General features: G+C 34.3%; 4 protein-coding genes across 4 annotated transcripts; 2 read left to right on the top strand and 2 right to left on the bottom strand.

Moving 5' to 3' along the window:
- The first annotated feature begins 212 nt into the window (after window positions 1-212).
- LOC139867709 (uncharacterized) lies at window positions 213-926 on the top strand. The gene is made up of 2 exons (XM_071856072.1): window positions 213-755; window positions 847-926. Exons 1-2 carry the CDS (start codon window positions 219-221, stop codon window positions 886-888), a joined length of 579 nt encoding a protein of 192 aa, XP_071712173.1. The 5' UTR covers window positions 213-218; the 3' UTR covers window positions 889-926.
- Window positions 927-962: 36 nt separating this feature from the next.
- Window positions 963-1,895, top strand: LOC139869311 (uncharacterized). Its single transcript, XM_071857623.1, has 3 exons — window positions 963-1,307; window positions 1,398-1,529; window positions 1,620-1,895. The coding sequence occupies exons 1-3, from the start codon at window positions 963-965 to the stop codon at window positions 1,893-1,895; spliced, it is 753 nt and encodes a 250-aa protein (XP_071713724.1).
- Window positions 1,896-2,696: 801 nt separating this feature from the next.
- LOC139867370 (putative 1-phosphatidylinositol-3-phosphate 5-kinase FAB1D) lies at window positions 2,697-10,915 on the bottom strand. The gene is made up of 13 exons (XM_071855738.1): window positions 10,821-10,915; window positions 10,114-10,269; window positions 9,991-10,024; window positions 9,357-9,860; window positions 8,767-8,911; window positions 8,039-8,383; window positions 7,123-7,950; window positions 6,406-6,743; window positions 5,694-5,820; window positions 5,452-5,607; window positions 3,909-5,129; window positions 3,355-3,609; window positions 2,697-3,280 (listed from the first exon to the last, which is right to left on the bottom strand). Exons 2-13 carry the CDS (start codon window positions 10,202-10,204, stop codon window positions 2,954-2,956), a joined length of 4,371 nt encoding a protein of 1,456 aa, XP_071711839.1. The 5' UTR covers window positions 10,205-10,269; window positions 10,821-10,915; the 3' UTR covers window positions 2,697-2,953.
- A 3,674-nt stretch (window positions 10,916-14,589) lies between these two features.
- LOC139866147 (ras-related protein RABC1-like) lies at window positions 14,590-18,132 on the bottom strand. The gene is made up of 6 exons (XM_071854282.1): window positions 17,941-18,132; window positions 16,672-16,740; window positions 16,501-16,566; window positions 16,260-16,381; window positions 15,509-15,637; window positions 14,590-14,914 (listed from the first exon to the last, which is right to left on the bottom strand). Exons 1-6 carry the CDS (start codon window positions 18,077-18,079, stop codon window positions 14,810-14,812), a joined length of 630 nt encoding a protein of 209 aa, XP_071710383.1. The 5' UTR covers window positions 18,080-18,132; the 3' UTR covers window positions 14,590-14,809.
- Between the last annotated feature and the right edge of the window lie 2,144 nt (window positions 18,133-20,276).

The raw sequence follows: 20,276 nt of genomic DNA, 5'->3' as shown, positions 1-20,276 counted from the left end.
CAGTTTATGTACAATGCCTCATTTAATATAAAAGCTGATTTGATGTTGTTTTGTTTCCACGAGATTGTATTGATAGTACTATCATAGAATTGCAACTAGATTCACTATTTTCTTGATCCAATAAAGGATTTATCATTTCCTATTTGAGGTAAATTCCATAAATTTACTGCTGACGTTGATTAATTTTTGTTTATCGTTCTTTTGCTGATAGTAAAACCATGAAGTTGCAACTCAGATCCTTTAAAACGAAAAAAACCCTAATTGTTAAAATCCCTAATCCTTGCACTCTCCAGCATCTTAAAAAACTCGTCTCTCAGAAACTTCCTTCTACTTCAAATTCCCTTGCTGCTAATTTACATTTATCTCTCAATCAAAAAGACGAGCTCACAACTACGTCTCCAAAAGATTCCGTTCAGTCAATCGGGATCACATCCGATGATGTCGTCTACTTCACCACACACCCTAACGGATTTCGTGATTTCATAAGTCAAATGTCAGATGATGTTCTTGTTATAATACTCTCTTTTTTGCCTATAAAGGAAGCTGCCATTACCAGCATATTATCCACAAGATGGAGACTCTTATGGCGTCATTTAAACCAATTGAACTTTGATGGAAATCGAACTTTTAATAACGAGGTTAGTTTCAGGACAGTGTGTGAAAAGTACATCACCCAGGTGAATAGTGTCATCCAAAGCTACAATCACCCATTGATTAAAGACTTTCGGATCCGTTACTGTTTGAGAAATCAATATGTAAGTGTTATCGATGAATGGGTCAAGTTTGCAGTTAATAATAAAGTTGAGTTTCTTGAACTGGATTTGTCAACTGGTTGTCGTTATGTAGGTGGTAGTGATGATGAATTTCTTATGGGAGTATTTGAGATGAATCCTTTTACATTTGATAATATGTTTGTGGAGGAGCTAGTGTCACTTAAAAAACTTATCTTGAAAAGGGTTAAGATGAATGATACTATTCTTCAGAAACTTTTGTCTTACTCTCCAAATCTTGAGACATTGTCAATCAGTTATCTATATTCCCTTACACCTGTACGTGTAGGTGGACCAACTCTTAAATTAAAACACTTTGAAATAGAGAATTATGTTCATTCTGTTGAATCCATTCATTTGTATGATTTTGACCTTGAATCATTCACTTACATTGGTCAGAGGATAGACTTAAGATTTTCTGGTCTTCGAAAACTTAAGGTATATTCGTTTTTCAGTGATGATGTTGTCCCCGGGTTATCATTATCTTGTTGTGCCTCATCCCTTCAGTCTCTCTCCATTTGTATAGAACATGGAAAGGTCAGTTCTACCTCTCCTCTCTTAATGTGTTTACTATCATTGATCATTAATAATAATAAAAATAATGTTTTTTTTTTAATTATTTTGCAGCAATGTTTATGCTCCAACGAGTTTTGTGAGCTACCAAATGTGAAGCAATTAAGATTGGCTTTTAAGTATTTAAAACATAATTGTCTTCTAGATTTGTGTACATTTCCGAGGTTGGAGAGTTTTAAACTTGAGGTATTTAAGCTTTTCCAAATTTGTGTACTAGTATGCTACGGAGCATTATTAATTAATTCTTTAGGTAAAAATTAATTGTTGTATTTGCAGATACCTCGTGCTTCTCTTGTTGTAAGGAGGCCAGCAATGGATGATAGTAATCCACATCAACACCTCAAGTTTGTTGAAATCGTGGGGTATCGAGGTCGAAAATGTGACTTTGAACTTGTTGCGTACATCATTGAGATTGCTGTTGCACTAAAAAAATTGGTGATTCGAACTTTAAAAGACTGTACGGAGGAGAAAGTTGCTCGATTATCTGCTAGGCGTCTAGCTAAGCGTCTAGAATCAATGCTGGCTGAAGGTGTGGAATTGGTCGTAGTCTAAATAACCATACTAGTGTACAAAATTTAAGTAAAAATTTTGTTGCTTTTATATGTTTATTATTAATTCAGATGAACTGTAGGATCCAAGTTCATCTAGTCTTTCTGCAAATATCAGTGCATTACTATTACTGTGAGATCGCCTTGATGATCACCATTTCAAATTTTCTAGCTATACATAATACATGTATGAACTAATGTCGGAGTATGTAATTTGATCATCGTTAATATTTTGTTTATGTGGTTTTATCATACCTGTCAAACAAGGGTGAGGACTATCATTACTGATAGAATGCAGTCGGTGTGTTACTTATTAGGTTCCGTTTCTTCACTTCATTAAGTTCTTTCACTATAAAAACAATGGATGCTAGGCAGTGACAAATTTATTTATAGTTTGATTAATACTGTAAAAAACTTCAAATAATAACTAGCAACCGCTTTGGTAAACTGCTTCTGTTAATTAAAGTTGTTAAAAGAAACAGGTGGTTGACGAAATTAAAACAAGAAAAGGTTTGGCCATTTGTCATATTTCTCAAATATGACAAATGAGATCTTTCATTTCCAGCTTTATTAAGGCCAGATACCTCCATTTTTATATTGAAGTGTAGAAATCATTACAATGAGAGAAATCAATGGACAAATAAAAACTTTGAAATGGATGAAAAACAAGTGAACAAATAAGATCACCCATTTCCATTTATTCACAGTTAGATACCCCCTATCATAGCAATAGCATGACCATACAAACACAAATACAGTAGAACTAAGTCAACTAACTATTGCATAAATAGTTTGTATATGAGCCATCAATTACCACAACCATCAACCATTTCCTTGCAAACAACACACAACTCTTCATCATAATAATATTCGTACAATATACGCATTTGTATACCTATCAATTTGGAACTAAGAATTCCCCGGAACTTTGCTTAAAATGTGCATAAATACATGGGGGAGATGACCTCGGACCAAGAATGTCATGTAAATATGATCATATAATATATATGTACACCACATATGCATCCAAAATTCTATATAACATCCCTCATAGTAACATATTTAATTCTCATGACCATGTTCCAATTTGTGAGATTTTGGATCGGAACTCGAACCACAGAGGCTGCAACGGTTAGATGATCGTTGTGAGCACCAATCATTTGGAACAGTGAGAAAGTTTGTGTCGATAAACTTTCTGAATCTCTTTTTGTATTCTTTTGGGGAGATTATAGTCGGCATTTGGTTTTTCGGAATAACAAAAGACTTGACCCAGTTCTCGAGTTGCTTGTCCCAAGTATACTGTCTAACATAATCAATTATGCCACAAACAAGCTCCTTTTTCTCCGAGTCCACTCCAACCAACAATGAATAATCCATCACACCAATTGACTGAATACAAAAAAATAAAAATAAACACAAGATGAATAACAAAATAAGTGAAGACAAAAAGTAGGAATACTCACTTTAAGGAAGGCAGTATCATTCCATACAGCCCTTTGCAAGTTCCGTTTTGCTTTTATACTAACATATAAAGGAGAAACGTTCATGTCGTTCACAAAATTTTGGTCCAAAAGAACATCTCCCGCACTATCAACGGCAGCATTGTAACGAGCATACAAAGCTCCTTTTAGATCATACTGTCTAGTAATTTTCCGGCCATACATAACATTCTCCATCACCATTAGATCATGCTTTTCCCCACTCTTTCTTTTCATCACCTGCAACCATTTTATATTAATAACAAATAACATAACATAATATATAAATTAAAAAAAAAAAAAAAAGCTGGACGTTGTAATCAAAACTCATTAGAGTATCAGTGGGTGGGTTCTTTCGGGTTATGCTTTTATCTGTAAGATAAGTAATAGTGTAATACAAAACATACTATCTTAGAAGGACGTGGGACTCAAATGTGGTAGAAGTCACCTAAAGTGTAACTCTTTTATACCTAAAACATAACAATTTATTAACTTTTATTTGAAAGAACAGAAGCAATTAGAGAAAGAAAAGCAAAAACCTGATAAATCCCAAGAATTTTTGCAAGGCATGTTTGGTTTCCTTGATTAAAGCATTCGTTCATATATCCGAAATAGTTCGAACCAAACAAAATAAACGAGTAAAATTCGGTGTTCTTGATTTCCTTTATAATGAAACGGTCATCAATAGTTTTAGCAAAGAATGATTTACTCTTTCCACCTTTTGCATTCCAATTCTTACAACGGCTTATTGAAGAAATATAATCCAATTCAGATAAGCCACATTGACCACGAAGTTCCAAGAACTCTTTAGCAAATAAACAACCAACTGTATACTTAGGTTTTTTATCTGATCTTTCCAAATGAATAAGTCGATGAGGTTGCCCTGAAGATGTATCAGAATCGAACGCTTCTAACCCATTGAAACTCGAAAACCGCGAGTCATCAGCCGAAAAGCTAAACGACGAAGCATTGGACTCCATGGATGCAAATGAAGACAAATTTGGGGAACTCAAAGATGACAATCTTTGTGGATCATCATACGATTTAGTTTCATCGTTCAAATTTTCTGATGACATCTTAGCTAATGCACATGCAATCAAACTTGATAATTCATCTTCATAATCAGATACAATATGATTACCAGAACCCACTGGAAAATGAAGCTTTGAACCTTCTTCGGTAATTATTTTGTATATTGTGGATCCTTCTTTATAGCTATTGGTGGGTTCATAATTTGAAAATAATCCTCTTTGAATATCATTAAGATGCATGTTTTCAATTTGTGAGAAAGATGTCCACATCCATCCTTTAGGATCTGCTAATTTTGTTGACAATACAAACGAAAAAATTTCACCGTTTTCCCCCTTTTGAGATGACAACGTAAGATCACCGTGGACCCCGTTTTCTTGATTAGCCTCGACCTGATTCGAAGAATCCATAGATAATCCTTCATCACCTTCAACTGCGATTGTTTCAGATCGTAAGCTATTCATTTCTTCTGTTGAATCGGCTATCAAAACAGGAACATTATCAGATGCTGATTCAACACTTTGAACATGTACAGTAGAGTCTGTATCTTCAATATTAATTTGGGGGTTGCAAACTTTAAGCTCGGACGAAAGAAGTGAAAAGAGACGTTCAACCCAGATGTATGAATAAAGTAAGAGCTCCCAATGCATATAATTCAAATAGAGAGGCTTGTACAACAATTTATCGACTGAAACATCACTAGTGTTTGCGGTAAGCTTCTTCATATCACCCTATAATATGTAGAATAACACAACAATAAGATTCCTGTATAATATTCAAATGCAGTAGTTATATATGTATATATCAATCCTTGAATCCCATCTTTATGATATAGAGATAGAGTGACAGGAACCACAAAATACAGAGAGGCATATGACAGAAGATAGCCTAAATTCGCGTAAGGAAATATGTAAAAGTAGCATTACAATGTAAACCTTATATGGCCCTTCAAAAATCTTGAGAGTATGAAAATTATTATTTTAAAAGTAACTCAAAACTTAAATTTTTTGATCTATGAGCGGTATCCAACAATGAGATAAATAAAAGACCAACCTGAAATTGATCTTGTTCTAGTTTCAACATCTCTTTGATGTCCGAGAAACTTTTAGATGATCCTTGAAGGTTCAACAGAGATCCAACGTACTCTTTTTCAATATTCTTAAGAGAATTCTCAACCTCAGAAAATATCTTCTGCCCTTCTTGGAGCACCTTAAGACCACATAAAAAGTACATATTGTTATGATCGAGTACATAAGGTAACAATAAGCCAACAAACTAGTCATAAACATACATACATCCTCAACTTCATTTTTTAGAAAATCTCCTTGCACTGAATCATGGAACTCAACCTTCCAAAGCGGCAGAGATACAGAGTAAGTAGCAACTGTAGAGTATCTAAACATTGCAACCATGGATCCTAATCTGCAAGTTTCACAAAATTATGATATCAATCAAATGAGTTTCATAGACTAGTCAACTGGTTACTTTCAATAAAAAAGTGGCAATGTCAACACATTTAAAAACGAATGGGTAAATCGGATAAAAAACTTAATAAACAAGCATCAAATGAAATGGGTCAAACAGGTATCCAGATAAAAAGTAGCCCACAATGTACCTCTTTTCGTATAAAAAAAACCAGATTATATATGAAATAACATAATCATGTGTATCCATACCTGAAACTCCATTTACTTACAGTAAAACTTTTACAAATTTGAATAGTGTTTTAGGTTAACCTACCACAGCCTATTTCAAACCACACTTAAAGTTACCCATGTTGACCCACTATCACACCCACACAAATGCCAACTTAACTTTCAATTGCAAAAATAGTAATAGTTGAAACGGAACCAAACTTCATATCCTAAATCGGCCCGGTTATAGAACATAACTTGAATTGACCCATTCATAAATGGGTCATAAAGATAACCACCTCTATCAATCATGCTGTAAATATTGACAAGTGTTTTATGTATTGACCATTCAAATTATTGCAAATTGCCATACCCAAAAAAGTGTAAGTAGTCCTTATAAAAGGAATGTCCACAGCTAGATGGTACTTCATCCCATGAAGAGTGATTTGAGAATCCAAGTTCTAGAAACTTCCCAAACGATAAACCACGAGCAGCAACTGAAACCAATACCCTTTTGGTGGACTTCAAACTTCCATTAGAGACTTTACATTGGCCACAACAACTCCACATCCAAAGCTTTCCTTCATTTTGACCAGACAAGTGCTTATCTGAAGGGAGACGTTTGACTTGAATTGTCAGTTGCTTGTTGTGATGTGCATAGTAATGAAGATGAGCTTCTGGCAGTTCATTGCATGTTCCACATGAAAGCTTCTGCATCAGTAAAATCCATTTGTATGAAAATGGTTCAGTTGAGGTTGTATATATTTCACAATGGGTCAGAGATGTAAATTGTATAGAAAAAATCAAAATATGTAACAGTCCAACTAACTGAATGAATTGGACAAGTATTTGCACACTAGTAAGTAATAAAAATCCCAACTTGTTGCAAAATTAGGAGGAATACAAAAGAAGGCAAAACAATGTTGGTGGGTAGGCCCAACTCGAACCAATCGGATTTAACCCACACAAACAAACCACCAATTTTGCCACCTGACCCAACTCAACTCAAAAAGTAAGCAGGAAAATTTGTCTATTACAGACCCATGAAGCTGATGAGAAAAATAAAATATAAGTAGAGTTTAAAGAAAACCTGATTGAGTAAGTTATCCCGCAAAAACTTTCCAAGTGGAACATCAAAATTGCGGTAGAACTTGATACAGGAGAAAGAACTTTGTTTACAAGTTATCCCTCTTGTTACATTCCGTCTAGACATTAAAACCAATATACTTTCAGAATCCAACACTGCACTAATGTCATCTTTACGTTGCATATGGTCTTCCGAATCCTTCATTTCTAAAGGAGACTTTATATATGTTGATGACGACTGCATTTGGTCACCTTTGAAAGTCTCTGCTTCATGAAAATCATCTTTGACTTCAGTATCAACACCTTCTAAAGAGTTCAAATCTTGATCAAAGTAGTTCAAGCCATTGTAGCTAAGGTATGTTGACATAGTCTGCTGATTAGTATTAAAAAGTGGAAGCCCGGAAACTTCATGCAAAGAGGCTGAGAGCGAAGATAGCCCCGAGAGAACAATCGGGTCGTACGGCTCATAAGATGATAAAGTAGACCCTTCTAGACCAAGATTGTCAGATCCAGATCCATTTTCATCAGAACCATTGGAAATGGGAATATCAACGGTAGTGATCGAATCATCTTCAGGACTGGTCTCATTAGATATTGGAACGTTTGTATCATCAAGCTTATCATACATAGGTTGACCAGTAATCGACGGAATGATCCCGTCACCGTTGTTAGGAAATATAGCCATCCCATTGGGCGCAGTTGTAGAAAACATTGCACGTTGATTTAGAATGAACGAATTCTCGAGGATCATATGATATGCCATAATAACCGAAAACTGGACCACACATTTAATTCTTTTAAGTTCATCACTATGAGATCCCTTCAGCAAAATCTGTACGGATTACAGATTACGGATAAAATTCATGATTACTAATGAACAAATTCTGGTAAGCAAAATAAAAATTAAAATTGAAACTAACCGTAAAGCCCATTCGTGTCGGAACTCCTTCGAGAAACATTAAAGTCTTCTTTGGCTTCTTTCCACTTTCGGAAAACTCGGCATGTTCTTCTACGATCTTTTCAAAATAAAACGATTCACATTGTCTCAGCTTTTGGTCACTTAAATTATCCGAGGACAAGATCGGTGAGCCGGTACAACGAGCAATTCTCTCCAATCGATGTTGTTTCATTTCCAAAACTAAAGTCATTCCTTTTGCAAGGATAGACTCTTGAATATCACGAGAAACAGTTTTCTCAACTAAAACGACATTTGGATTCAGCTTCTCTATCATCCCGGTAACATGGTCTGCTCTATTGCTGCTCTCCTGATCACGAATAGCATTAGAGGCAATAAAAGATACATCAATAAGAAATTTCGAGGTGCCAATTTGAATCATTAATTTAGATACGGTTAATAGGGTTTATACATGGGTCAGTTCACTAGAATGTCCATCAAGAACGCTTATAACCTCTTTTATTATTCTTATAATATAATACATTATTAATTATTAATAATATTAATAATATAAATAAATTTCGTATGCTTATTATTCCTAATGTTCTAAGACAAAGGAACAATAAAATGCTGGCAAGTTAACCCAGCCCAACCCCATTTCAACTTGTATTAGAATTATCCTTTCTAAACAGACCCATTTAAAAATCATTACAAAACATAATTTATCACCTAATAAGAGGTTACCAGGTTTACCTGTTTCATTGCGTTTAAGGATGACAATCCATCAGATGAAACACTAAGTGCACCCTTAATCAATAGCAGCTTGGGTTTTTTAAATTTTGTTGGCATGCGCTTGTGAGCTGCATGCTTTTTAAAGACTAAGCCTTTGAAAACTTCACTGCAACATATAAACCAAATATGATTAAAATATTAAAGGCAGTAGAAAATACGATTAGTTCTCATGTGGCGTCAACGGAAACATTTGATTGGTTTAAAAAGTATGCAAAAGTTTATACAAACAGAAAGATACAAAAGTGTAGCAAATAATATTAGCCGTATTTGGTACATCCAAAAACCAATGTTCAAAACACTAATATGACTACTTTATGACGCATGCTATATTTCTTACACATAAATTGTAACTGATCTCTATATACAATCACTGGAATAATACCAATGTGTTTCAACAAAAATTAGCAGGTAGTCTTTGCGATGTCATAGGAGAATAGTTCTCGTTGACAATTATCATTTAAGTCATTTAACGATATATAGGAATGTTAGTTATCATTCAAAATGAATTAATAGCTAAAATTAGAAATGAGAGAGTATGATAATATGACAACCTTTGACTTCGAGCACCCGTTGAAATACATTTAACCTTGACATATCCATCAGGATCCATTGCTTTTCCCTCAAAAGCATCTGGTTTCAAATGTGAAGCAGCTTCCCATGATAAAGCTGTAACTGTATCCACCCAATTATCATCATCATCATCATTTTCAGAACAAGAAATACCCATAGATTGAAGAAGATGCTCCACAAGTGTCTTAAATTTTCCATTCATAACATCATCCATCACTTTTTTCGTTTCCTCTTTTAACCTGAAACTCGCACTCCCTTCTTGTTCAAGACTACTAAGATTACTCGGCTTCCCCCATTTCACGCCATCAACGTACTCTTCGTCTTCGTCATCATCATATGTAGCAACACTACCCTCAATATCATCCTCGTGATCTTCGGGTTCAGGGGGAAACCAAATATGGGAATCAATACCTCCATTTCCTAGATACCGCTGATTCTTTAATTGTAAGTCTAAACTTTTATTGTCCAATTCTTCTTTACGTGACCTAAATGTAGACAATCATATCATTATCATAGATTATGTATAGGACCGACAAGTAAGATTCAAGATTCATCCAACTTTATATTCTTAATTGTCAATAAGGAGAGAGATGGTGAAAGGTGGCCATCAGTTACCTTTCATTTGAGGGATCATCAACAAGATACTCATCTGAAAGACAAAACCAACCATCAACAGATTATGAAATTAGACGAAAAATAGACAAATATGTGTTTGAATAACTAAGCGAAAGATCTTACTATAATATGAAATAGAGCTGTCACTTTTTGCCAGAGAAACAGCTGGACTGATCAATGATTCCGGAGGCGAAATCAAACTATTATAACTCATATCCACCAACTTTTCTCTTTCACCAGAAAATTCTCATCAAGCAGATGCTTCGTTTGAATCAAAACCTTCGTCAAGAAACAATATAAAAAAAGCTATCAAATACCAATAGTATCCAGATCAAAATATTAAAAGCCTAAAGAAAACCCATAAGTAAAACAGAGATGATCAGTTTTCTTCCTAAAGCAGAGACTATATTTATATAACTCAATTTCTGCCATAAAGCTCCATAATTCAGCAAAATAAATAAATAATTGGTGATCCTTGTACATCACGTCACCTAATTTAACCTAAATTGCAGGCATAAAATCGAATTAATGTGTACTTTTCCAATTAATAGCATCAAAATTGAGTACTAAAAAACAAACAATTGAAATCTGATGGAACAAAAGCCGATCACTAACCATCGTTGACTTTTTAGTCAACATAAACTCAAAATCAAACATACAAACACAAAATTCAATCAACGACGAAGCATTGCATCACATCACATCTTCATAACACGATCAATTGAGTAGACTGTATTTTAGATTACCCTAGCCGTATCGACTAGAAACCCTAATATCCAAAATCATGAAGTTACTGACCTTTGATCGAATAGAAACCCTGAATTACTTACTTTTTCTGATTTGATGAAATGAAATCTTATAACAACTTGACTTTGGAAGAGGGAGAAGAAAATGCGTCAACACAGTACGAACAGTTTCACAAGACTCAAAAACCAAAAAGCAATGAAATTCAATTCAATTAAATTCAATTTTACAATGAAAGGAAGGTTGACATATGTTACACTTTACAGAAGCAGTATTTGGTAGAAATAATATAATATTAATAAATAATTTATCAATTTTATTTTTATTTTAAACTTTTAAATTTTTAAATTTTTATTTTTAGATTTATTAGTAAATTAATATTAAATACTAAATATTAAATTAAATATTTCAATATTAAATATTATATTGATATTAATAATATTATTATCTTATTCTTATACATAATCAAATCAAATAGAGATGGTTTGTTGGTATAATAGTATTAATTTTTTATGTTAACGACGACATCAATATCGAATGCTCTCATTTGTCACTCACACACGCGTTAGGAAAAACTAAGAGAGAAGGATTAAAGTAGGTTGGTTGAAGTGGAGAGCAGCAAAAGGGGTCTTGTGCGACAAGAAGGTACCGCTTAAATTAAAAGGGAAATTCTACAAGGTGGCAATTAGACCTGCCATGTTGTACGGATCAGAGTGTTGGCCAATGACAAAGGCCCAAGAGAGAAGGATGGAGGTGGCTGAAATGAGGATGCTTAGGTGGACGTGTGGTAAAACCATGCTAGATATGATTCCAAATGGGGTGTTTAGGGAGAACCTGGGAGTTAGAAGCATCATCGACAAGCTAAGAGAAGAACGACTTCGATGGTTTGGGCATGTGATGCGACGACCACGTTTAGCCCCGGTTAGGAGAGTCGAGGCACTCACGGTGGACGGCGTAAGGAGAAGGGGCAGACCAAAACGTATGTGGGAGGATAAACTAAGGCTCAACATGAAGGAGCTTTTATTGACCGAGGACATGACTTCTGATAGGGATGCGTGGAGGACTAGAATAAGAATAGTCGAGTAGAGGTTTTTAGTGAGTGGTATGTAGGTGTTGGTATGAGTCTGTGTTCCTACGTGTATACATTTTTTCTTATTTAGAAATGCATGTACGGGTGTGTATGTACGTATGCATGTTTTATGTTTGGTTGTATGTCTTGTATGTATGTTTGTATGTATGTTTGTATGTATGTTTGTATGTACGTATGCATGCATACCCATGTATGTATGTTTTTACGGTTGTTTGTATGTAGGTTTGTTTAGGGTCGTCCGTGTGCATGATTAGGTTTGTCTTTGTGTTTGTTTATGTATTTATATATATAGGCATGTATGGATGTTTATATATATATGAATGTATGTGTGTATACTTATGTATGCATGGATGGATACATGTATGGATGCTTATGTATGTATGTAGGTATGTTTATGTTGGTATGTAATGTTTGTAGGTTTATGTCTGTATGTATATGTATGTTTATGTAAGTATGCATGTATGTATGTATATATGTATGTATGTATGTATGTATATATGTATGTCTGTTTTTGCTTCTGTATGTACATCTATGTATGTTTTTTTTTTCACGACTGTACATGTCTATCGTTCTTCGTAGTGTAGCCTTTTTGCTTTTCTCTTGAGCTACGTATTGCACTCTCAGGTACGTATCTATTTATGTATATCATTATTTTATTATGTGTTTAGCCCTCTTGGTATGTGTTTGTATGTGCGTGCATGTAGGTATTATGCATGTATGTGTTATGCATCCATGTAGGTTTATGCATGTTAGTTCGTTTTTATATGTATGTATGTTTTGTATGTTTGTGGGGTTTTATGTATGCATGTATGTAGGTTTTTGTTCATAGATTTATGTATGACTAGGCTTGTATCTACGTATATGGATTTGGATGTAGGTATGCCTATGTAGGTGTCTATGCATGTTTATGCATTTATGTAGGTACGTAGGTATGGATGCTTTCGTAGGTTGGTATGGTTATATGTATGTATGTGCGTATGTATGTTTCACGTATGTATGCAGGTATGCTTATGGACAGATGTATTAGGTGCCTCGCATCGTTCGGTGCATCTTGGGGCCATTATGGCTGAGGACGACCTTCTTTGCTATTGAGCTTAGTTGGTTGTCACTTAGTTACGTGGTTTCGGTGATGTTTACCGTAAAGGTGCATGAGTGGTGTTTGGTTTGTTCCCGGTGGTTGGCTCTTTGCTTGCGCAACAACTTCCACCTGGCATGCCTTTCGAGTTCTGTTTCAATAACTTTTGGCTCTATTTATTGAGGTAACAACAAGCGTCGATTTATTGGCGACTTGACTGCCGCGTGGAGCCTATATTGAACCCCAGGCAGGCTTTAGAACCCATGAAAATTTGACCCCACCATTTTCATGGCGTCTCTTTTTATCCCGTTTTTATTTGTATTATCCCGTTTTTATTTGTATTACGTTTTTTTTTTTTTTTTTTTGGAGGTCCTCTCGGAAGCAATCTCTCTACTTTGGAGTAGAGAGGAGGATGACTTCCTCTCTCGGTGGGTGGAGAATTTTTTTCTCAACTCGTGGTTAGAGGGACGACTTCTCTTCTATTCTAGGGTAGAGGAAGGATTGTCTACATCTCACCTCCCCCATACCTCGCATGCGCGGGATTGGGTATTGTTGTTGTTGTTGTTGTTGTTGTTGTACACGCGTTAGGAAAAAACTCAATTTACGACTATAAAAAAAATCTATAACTTTGATTGTTTGTGTAACTAAGATATCACTCATAAACAAACATCGATAAAAATAATAATTTCCGTTTAAGTATGAAAGCAATAGAAGAAGGCTTATCCTCGATTATAGAAAGTAAAATTCGCATCTAATAAAGTGAAAAGTAAACGAATCTTCTATAATGGTGAAATGTGTAAACGAATTTAAAACCTAAAGTAGTATATGTATTTGATAGTTTAAAGCGTAAATAAAGTTTCAAGATTTAAGCAAACTCGATTCACAAGAAATGCAGTTTTATTAAAAATATATATATATATATATATATATATATATATATATATATATATATATATATATATATATATATATATATATAATAGGTATCATCTTCAATGTAATTGTAGTTTTAGAGTCATATTATCCATGTATTTATATTTTTACGATGAAAAACCAAAAACATATATTAAATAAAAATAGATTTAATAATCTAAATGTGTTATTCAAACAAGTGCATCCGAGTGTCATGATCCTACGGATTAAATTTTCAATTGAAACTAGAACCAATTACAAATCAATCACAATGAACCACTTCAACACATAGACCAAACCAGATTCGAAACCAGTGAAAGAAGTGGTGGTATTAGTTCAACCCCAATCAAAGATTCATCAGAATCATTCGCTGTTAGAAGGTGAAAATGCTGACAATCTGATGAACCTGAAAACCATTCTAAAAAACGTAAAGAACCCCAAATAAACTCTAGTCTTTGATCCCACCAAACACCTACACACAAGACGAGATCCCCACCAAAATAAGAAAAGTAGGAAGACATGTTTTTAAGTTTGTTTCATATGTATATTATATTATATATACTCTAGTAAAATAGGAAGAAAAATAATACTCTTGACCAAGAAAGAAACAGATACTCCGTTAAACATGATAGATGCAACTTCTTGAATTGTTACCTAAAGAAAAAGTTAAGAGAGTCTTCTAAATGTAGATAGTTTTTGAAGTCATATTTCACACATTAATCACTTATAGATTATCATTAGACAAATGACTGCTAGTACATATTACACGTTCAAGCGAAACACCAACACCATTCGTATTGCTAAGATTAAAAATATCTGCCCCATTATCGTGATAGTTCAACCCAGCTATTTAAAAACACTGTCCACGTGAAGAAGTACATGCATCATCACACAAGACTAAATTTACATTCATGATTAACATCTGGCTACATAACCTTTGAAACGAAGTAAGTTACATGAACACAAAAGGAGGGTGGCTGATCAACTTTAACTTAACTTCAGCAGCATCCACTAGATGCATCTGAAACTGGAGCTTTTTGATTAAATATGTTCTTCTTCACAGTAGTTGATCCCTCAGCTGTCAGACTAGGTGTATCCAAGATCTGCACATTTTAGTTTAAATGTAAAATTAGTTTATCACTGCTGCTCAAAAAAAAAATAAATAAATAAATAACAAAATAACAAAAAAAAAAAAAAAAAAAAAAAAAGTTTATCACTATGTTAATTTTATTTTGACCATTGCATGTCCACAAGTGCTTTCCAGCAAAAACAGGAAAAAAATTCTCACTAGGATCGTATTACGCCAAGGAGAAATTCGGAAAACAACTTCTGGGCTAGAAAAACGGTTCAATTGGATAGTAGATTTATTAGATGAGAATTTTTTTTTTTAGAAAGTTGATAGTGTCAATTTGAGAGAGCGTGAGGAGGTCAGGTGAGGATGAATTGGATAGAAAAATGAAGAGGAAAGTAATCGGCAGATAGAACAATCGAGAAGCATGGATGAGATTTTTGGGATATGTATATAATGATCTGAAACAGTATAACAGTAAGCGTAAACAGTTTGACAGTGATTTTAGGAAGGTTTAGGCAATAGGATTAGAGGATAACTTACGTGATTTAGTATAGAGTTAAATAAATGGTTTAATACTAACTAGTACTCTAGCAGTATAAGATAATAAAGGTCATAATTCAAATACCTTCAGAACAAGTTCCTCAAAACACTGTTCCACGTTGACCCGTGTTTTTGCACTACATTCAATGAACAAACATCCATATTCTCTTGCAAAATCAATTCCTTCTTTTTTTGTAACAACTCTCTCGCTTTCCTGTAAAGGCGGAGTATGTAATCATCTTTATACAGTAGTAGATTGCATACAATAGTTCATGCAACTTTTTTTTTCTTTCTTTTTGACATCAATTTGGGATCACCCAGGGGGACTAAACCACCCACGCGTTCATCTCCCATAGTTGCATAACCCGCCCCCAACTACTAACCCTGGAGGAAACCTGGACCAATCCGAGGGCATGGCCGGTAAAACCCCCCCGCCCGCTGCCCCCGCACTAAGCGAAAGGCGAACTGGGTGATTCTGAAAGAGGGTTAGAACATAGAAGGCAATTTGAGAAGAAAAATTGGGAAGGGCAAGACAATGCTCATTTTTTTGTAAAGAAAATTCAGGAAATTGTAATCATTTAAATACACTTCGGAAAATCAATACCCGTTTGACCTGTACCATCAGTTTGTTTGTCAACTAAATCTTGAATTTACTCATTATAGACGTTAAACATAGAAGGTCAAACCATATTGACCTATTCCAAGGTACACGTCTCAACATTACTTCTTCAAGTAGAAGTCAACTTGCAGTTGCAACTCTAAATGCCAGAAGCAATTATTTTCTACCATATGTTTTGATGTGGAAGCATGTTGATGCAACTGACGGATATAGTTACCTTATCAACTTTATTGCCAACAAGCATCTTAATGCAATCTTGATTTGTTGAGTACAAGTCAATTTCCTTTGCCCATATATCAGATAAATTTGTAAATGTATCTCTCCGGGTTACATCATAAACTGTATTAATGGTGTCATCATCATTTAGTAAAAAGATAAGAAAGACTAGACACCAACGTTTAAGTCAAAAAAGTTCAGAAAAATAAAAATATAAAAATAGGAATACAGATTGTCCATACCCATTATAATTCCTTGCGCTCCTCTATAATATGAACTGGTTAGAGTTCTGAATCGTTCCTGCCCAGCTGCATATTAAAACATGAAAAAATGAAGCCTATAAAACAGTTACAAACACCAACAAGATAAGAAGTTTACAAAGAACAAATCGCAACACATCAAAATAAAATTACCAGTATCCCAAATAGCAAGCTTTAGCTTCTTTCCCCCAATTGTAACATGTTTCACCTTAAAATCCACCCCTGCATAGCATGAAAATAAAATGATGAGCAAACAGTGTTCAGCTTAAAAACTAATTTCAGTAAGCTTATAAAGGACCCAGTAACTAGTCCTATAAAGACATTTAATAAACCCGAGAAGCCCATAACATACTTAAAAATATGTTTTAAAATCCAAAAAAAACTCTTGATGTACTTTAAGAGCATTGAGGAAAAGGCATGTAACATAAGTTCCACAAAGTATATCGATGAAAAGCAAGCAAATCTAGCATGAATGTAACCCATGTCTGTTATTCGTTTACCTTTTAACCATTTTTCTTATTTTACCATGATAATTAGAATGAAAATGAACATTAGAACAAGAAATCCTGTTCAAGGTAGCAGTAAGAATAATATGGACAAGGACTTTTACCAAAGAAAAACACCAACAAATGATATAAAGACAAAGCTGCCTTAACACAAACAACTGCTTTATACATCAACTGATAGTAAAAGGTTACAGCTAAATCAAGTAACGCCTTTTAAACCCTTTTCCCAACAACTTTCAAACTACTATGTCCTATTGTTTGCGGTTACATACTCTGACAAACTGAAAATAAACGAAGAAAGAGAACCCATAACTTAATTGGATATCTTCCGGCATCACGTCATACATATACAACTTCAATAATTTAAGTACCTATGTGTGTGTTGAAGATAAACTCTCACTATCCACTAAGCAACAACATCGTAAACATGATTATGGACCTGATTTGAAACAAACTCACAGCTCTATATCAATGTTACCAAAGTCAGAGGCACTCTCAAGCCGAAGCAAGCGAGTCATTTAAGGCTTCATATATCTATCTATATTTCAAGATTTACTTGCTGGTCAGTAGTCACCCTCGTAAGCTTCTATGCAGTCTGACAGAGCATAACACCGTATTGGAAATAAATGATGTATTATTAGTACATGCATAATCGTACACAAAAATGCGTTGCTTTTCAATTAACAACATCATACGAAAGAACTGGCCCATGTCTGTATGGCACTAACAAAGGTATTGCATAGCTCTACAAGTTTTGCAAACCGGGCAAGCATATGCAGTTCCAATCAATAATATAAGTAAGAGAAGATATCACAAGTCAACACTATAAACCCTAATTTGAGCCATTGGACTTGCATATGATTTTTAACCAACAATTTCATGAAATCTATGTACAAATTAAATACAAATGTCTTACCAATGGTGGGAGATAGCTCTTCAAATTGATCAGAGGTGAAACTTAAAAGAAGACTACTTTTACCGACACCTGAATCACCAATCATCAACAACTTGAACAGATAATCAAATTCTGTCCCTGAAGATGAAGATGAATCCATTTATACGATAATAATCCAACACAAACCCTAAAAAAAAAAAAGTAAATCGGTTAAGCAAGTCTAGTCAAAAGATGCAAATACAAAGACAGATGAGAGTGTGTGTATATACCAGTATATATCTACAATCAATCAGACCGAGAATCAAGGGGAAAACAGATCTACGATGCAAAAAGTTTCTTAGAAATACGTATAAAGTAATTGCTGATGTGTGTTGATATTTAATTTAAGACAAAATTACCAAAATAGTCCCTGTTTTTGTTCATTTTATCCCAAATAGTCCCTCCCAATTATTTTCTGCAAAATAAGTCCTTACTTGCATTTTGGAGTCCCAAATAAGTCCCTGTGTTTGTTCATTTTATCTCAAATAGTCTCTGGTAACATGAACAGCAGATAGCAGCACAATGCGCTTGAGAAACGGTTTTCGAAAGGCTATAACTTCTAAACCGTATATCCATTTTTGATGAATAAGCTGTTGATAGAAAGGTGAGATAGTCAACTTTTCATTGGTCAGGTCATAATAGGTTAAATCGGATTTTACGGGACCCGAAACGTATCCTAAATTTGCTGAAAAGAACAAAAAATCAGATTTTTGGTTTTTTTTCAGCAACTTTAGGGTACGTTTAGGGTCCCATAAAATCCGATTGAACCTATTATGACCTGACCAGCAAAAAGTTGACTATCCCACCTTTCTATCGACAGCTTATTCATCAAAAATGGAGTTACGTTTTAGAAGTTATAGCCTTTCTGTGACGATCGCTCCAAATCCATATGGACGAACACGTCATTCATTGATTCCATTGCGAGGTATTTGACCTCTATATGATACGTTTTGTAAACATTGCATTCTTTTGAAAAGGCATACCATAAATGAATATTTAATTCCAAGGTTTTCAACATCTGATGATTTCTACATATAGACAACCACCGTAAATAATAGTTTACAATAATACTTCCGTTGACAATGCAGTCAAAATAGATACATGATGATGGTTTTGTGAATGCAACGTTTTCTTGAATAAAGCATGCAAGACTCCATGCACATAGCTTGTATAACATGTAAGCAAACAGCGGAAGACTTCTAGGGAACCTGAGAATAAACATGCTTCAAGTGTCAACACAAAGGTTGGTGAGTTCATAGTTTTAATATTACACATAATCCGTATATTAATGTGGATTACAAAAGTTCAGTTGTTTTATTCAAAACGTTTATCATTATGTTTTAAATAAAAGGTGGATCACAAGATTTCAGTTGTTTCATCCGAAACGTTTATCAATCGGTTCTACAAAGTTGAGAACCCTGGTAACTAAACTTTAACGTTTATAATAAGTACCCCTCGTTTAACATGCAACCAACATGTACAATACACGCAATCCAACGTGTACTAACTTCAAATAGCATACGTCTGTTTTATAGTTCAGGCTAGAGTTTCTTTCTATACCTGGAACAAACGGGGATGTCAAGCCCTATGGATCCATATAATACTACTCGCGCCCACCAGTTCTTATAACCGGCAGTTACTAGTTACCAAAGCTAAGGGATTTTCGGTTCAAACTCGGTGTAGAATTTAGTATGTACTTGTATCCATTGCGTTTAAAATAAAGTGCATGTATTCTCAGCCCAAAAAATATAGATTGCAAAAGCAATTAAAAAGGAAGCATATGAAACTCACACATATAAATATTGTATATCGGTTAATAAAACATTTGCATGTATTCTCAGCCCAAAAATGTAGAGAGTAAAAGGGATCTTATGAAACTCACGCATATAAATCTAGTATTTTCAGTATTTATAAACAGTTGCATGTATTCTCAGCCCAAAAATATATTGAGTAAAAGGGATCATATGAAACTTACTCAAATTAGTTTTAGTTTTTGTATTCATTTTATAAAACAGCGCATGTATTCTCAGCCCGAAAATATGTATAAAAAGGGATCATATGAAACTCACTGTTTAATATTGATATACAATATTGCAGGAAAGCACGTAGACGCATCGGAGATGATAAACACGAGGTTTGATTCACAAAAAAATACCCCCGAACATTACCCATAACCTCCTTGGCAATAACCCATAATTTCCTTAGCTCTAGCTTTCTCGGAAACTCGTTTTGAAAAATTACTTGGACAGCACTCCGTCGTAATATTTTATGTACATTATTATTTGTGTATCGCAAAAATAATAACACTAATAATAAAA

The sequence above is a fragment of the Rutidosis leptorrhynchoides genome, chromosome 9 (genome assembly GCF_046630445.1).
Source record: "Rutidosis leptorrhynchoides isolate AG116_Rl617_1_P2 chromosome 9, CSIRO_AGI_Rlap_v1, whole genome shotgun sequence".
Taxonomy (NCBI): Eukaryota; Viridiplantae; Streptophyta; class Magnoliopsida; order Asterales; family Asteraceae; genus Rutidosis; species Rutidosis leptorrhynchoides.
The sequence above is the reverse complement of the archived record's forward strand: the minus strand, read 5'-3'. Positions and strand labels throughout refer to the sequence as shown.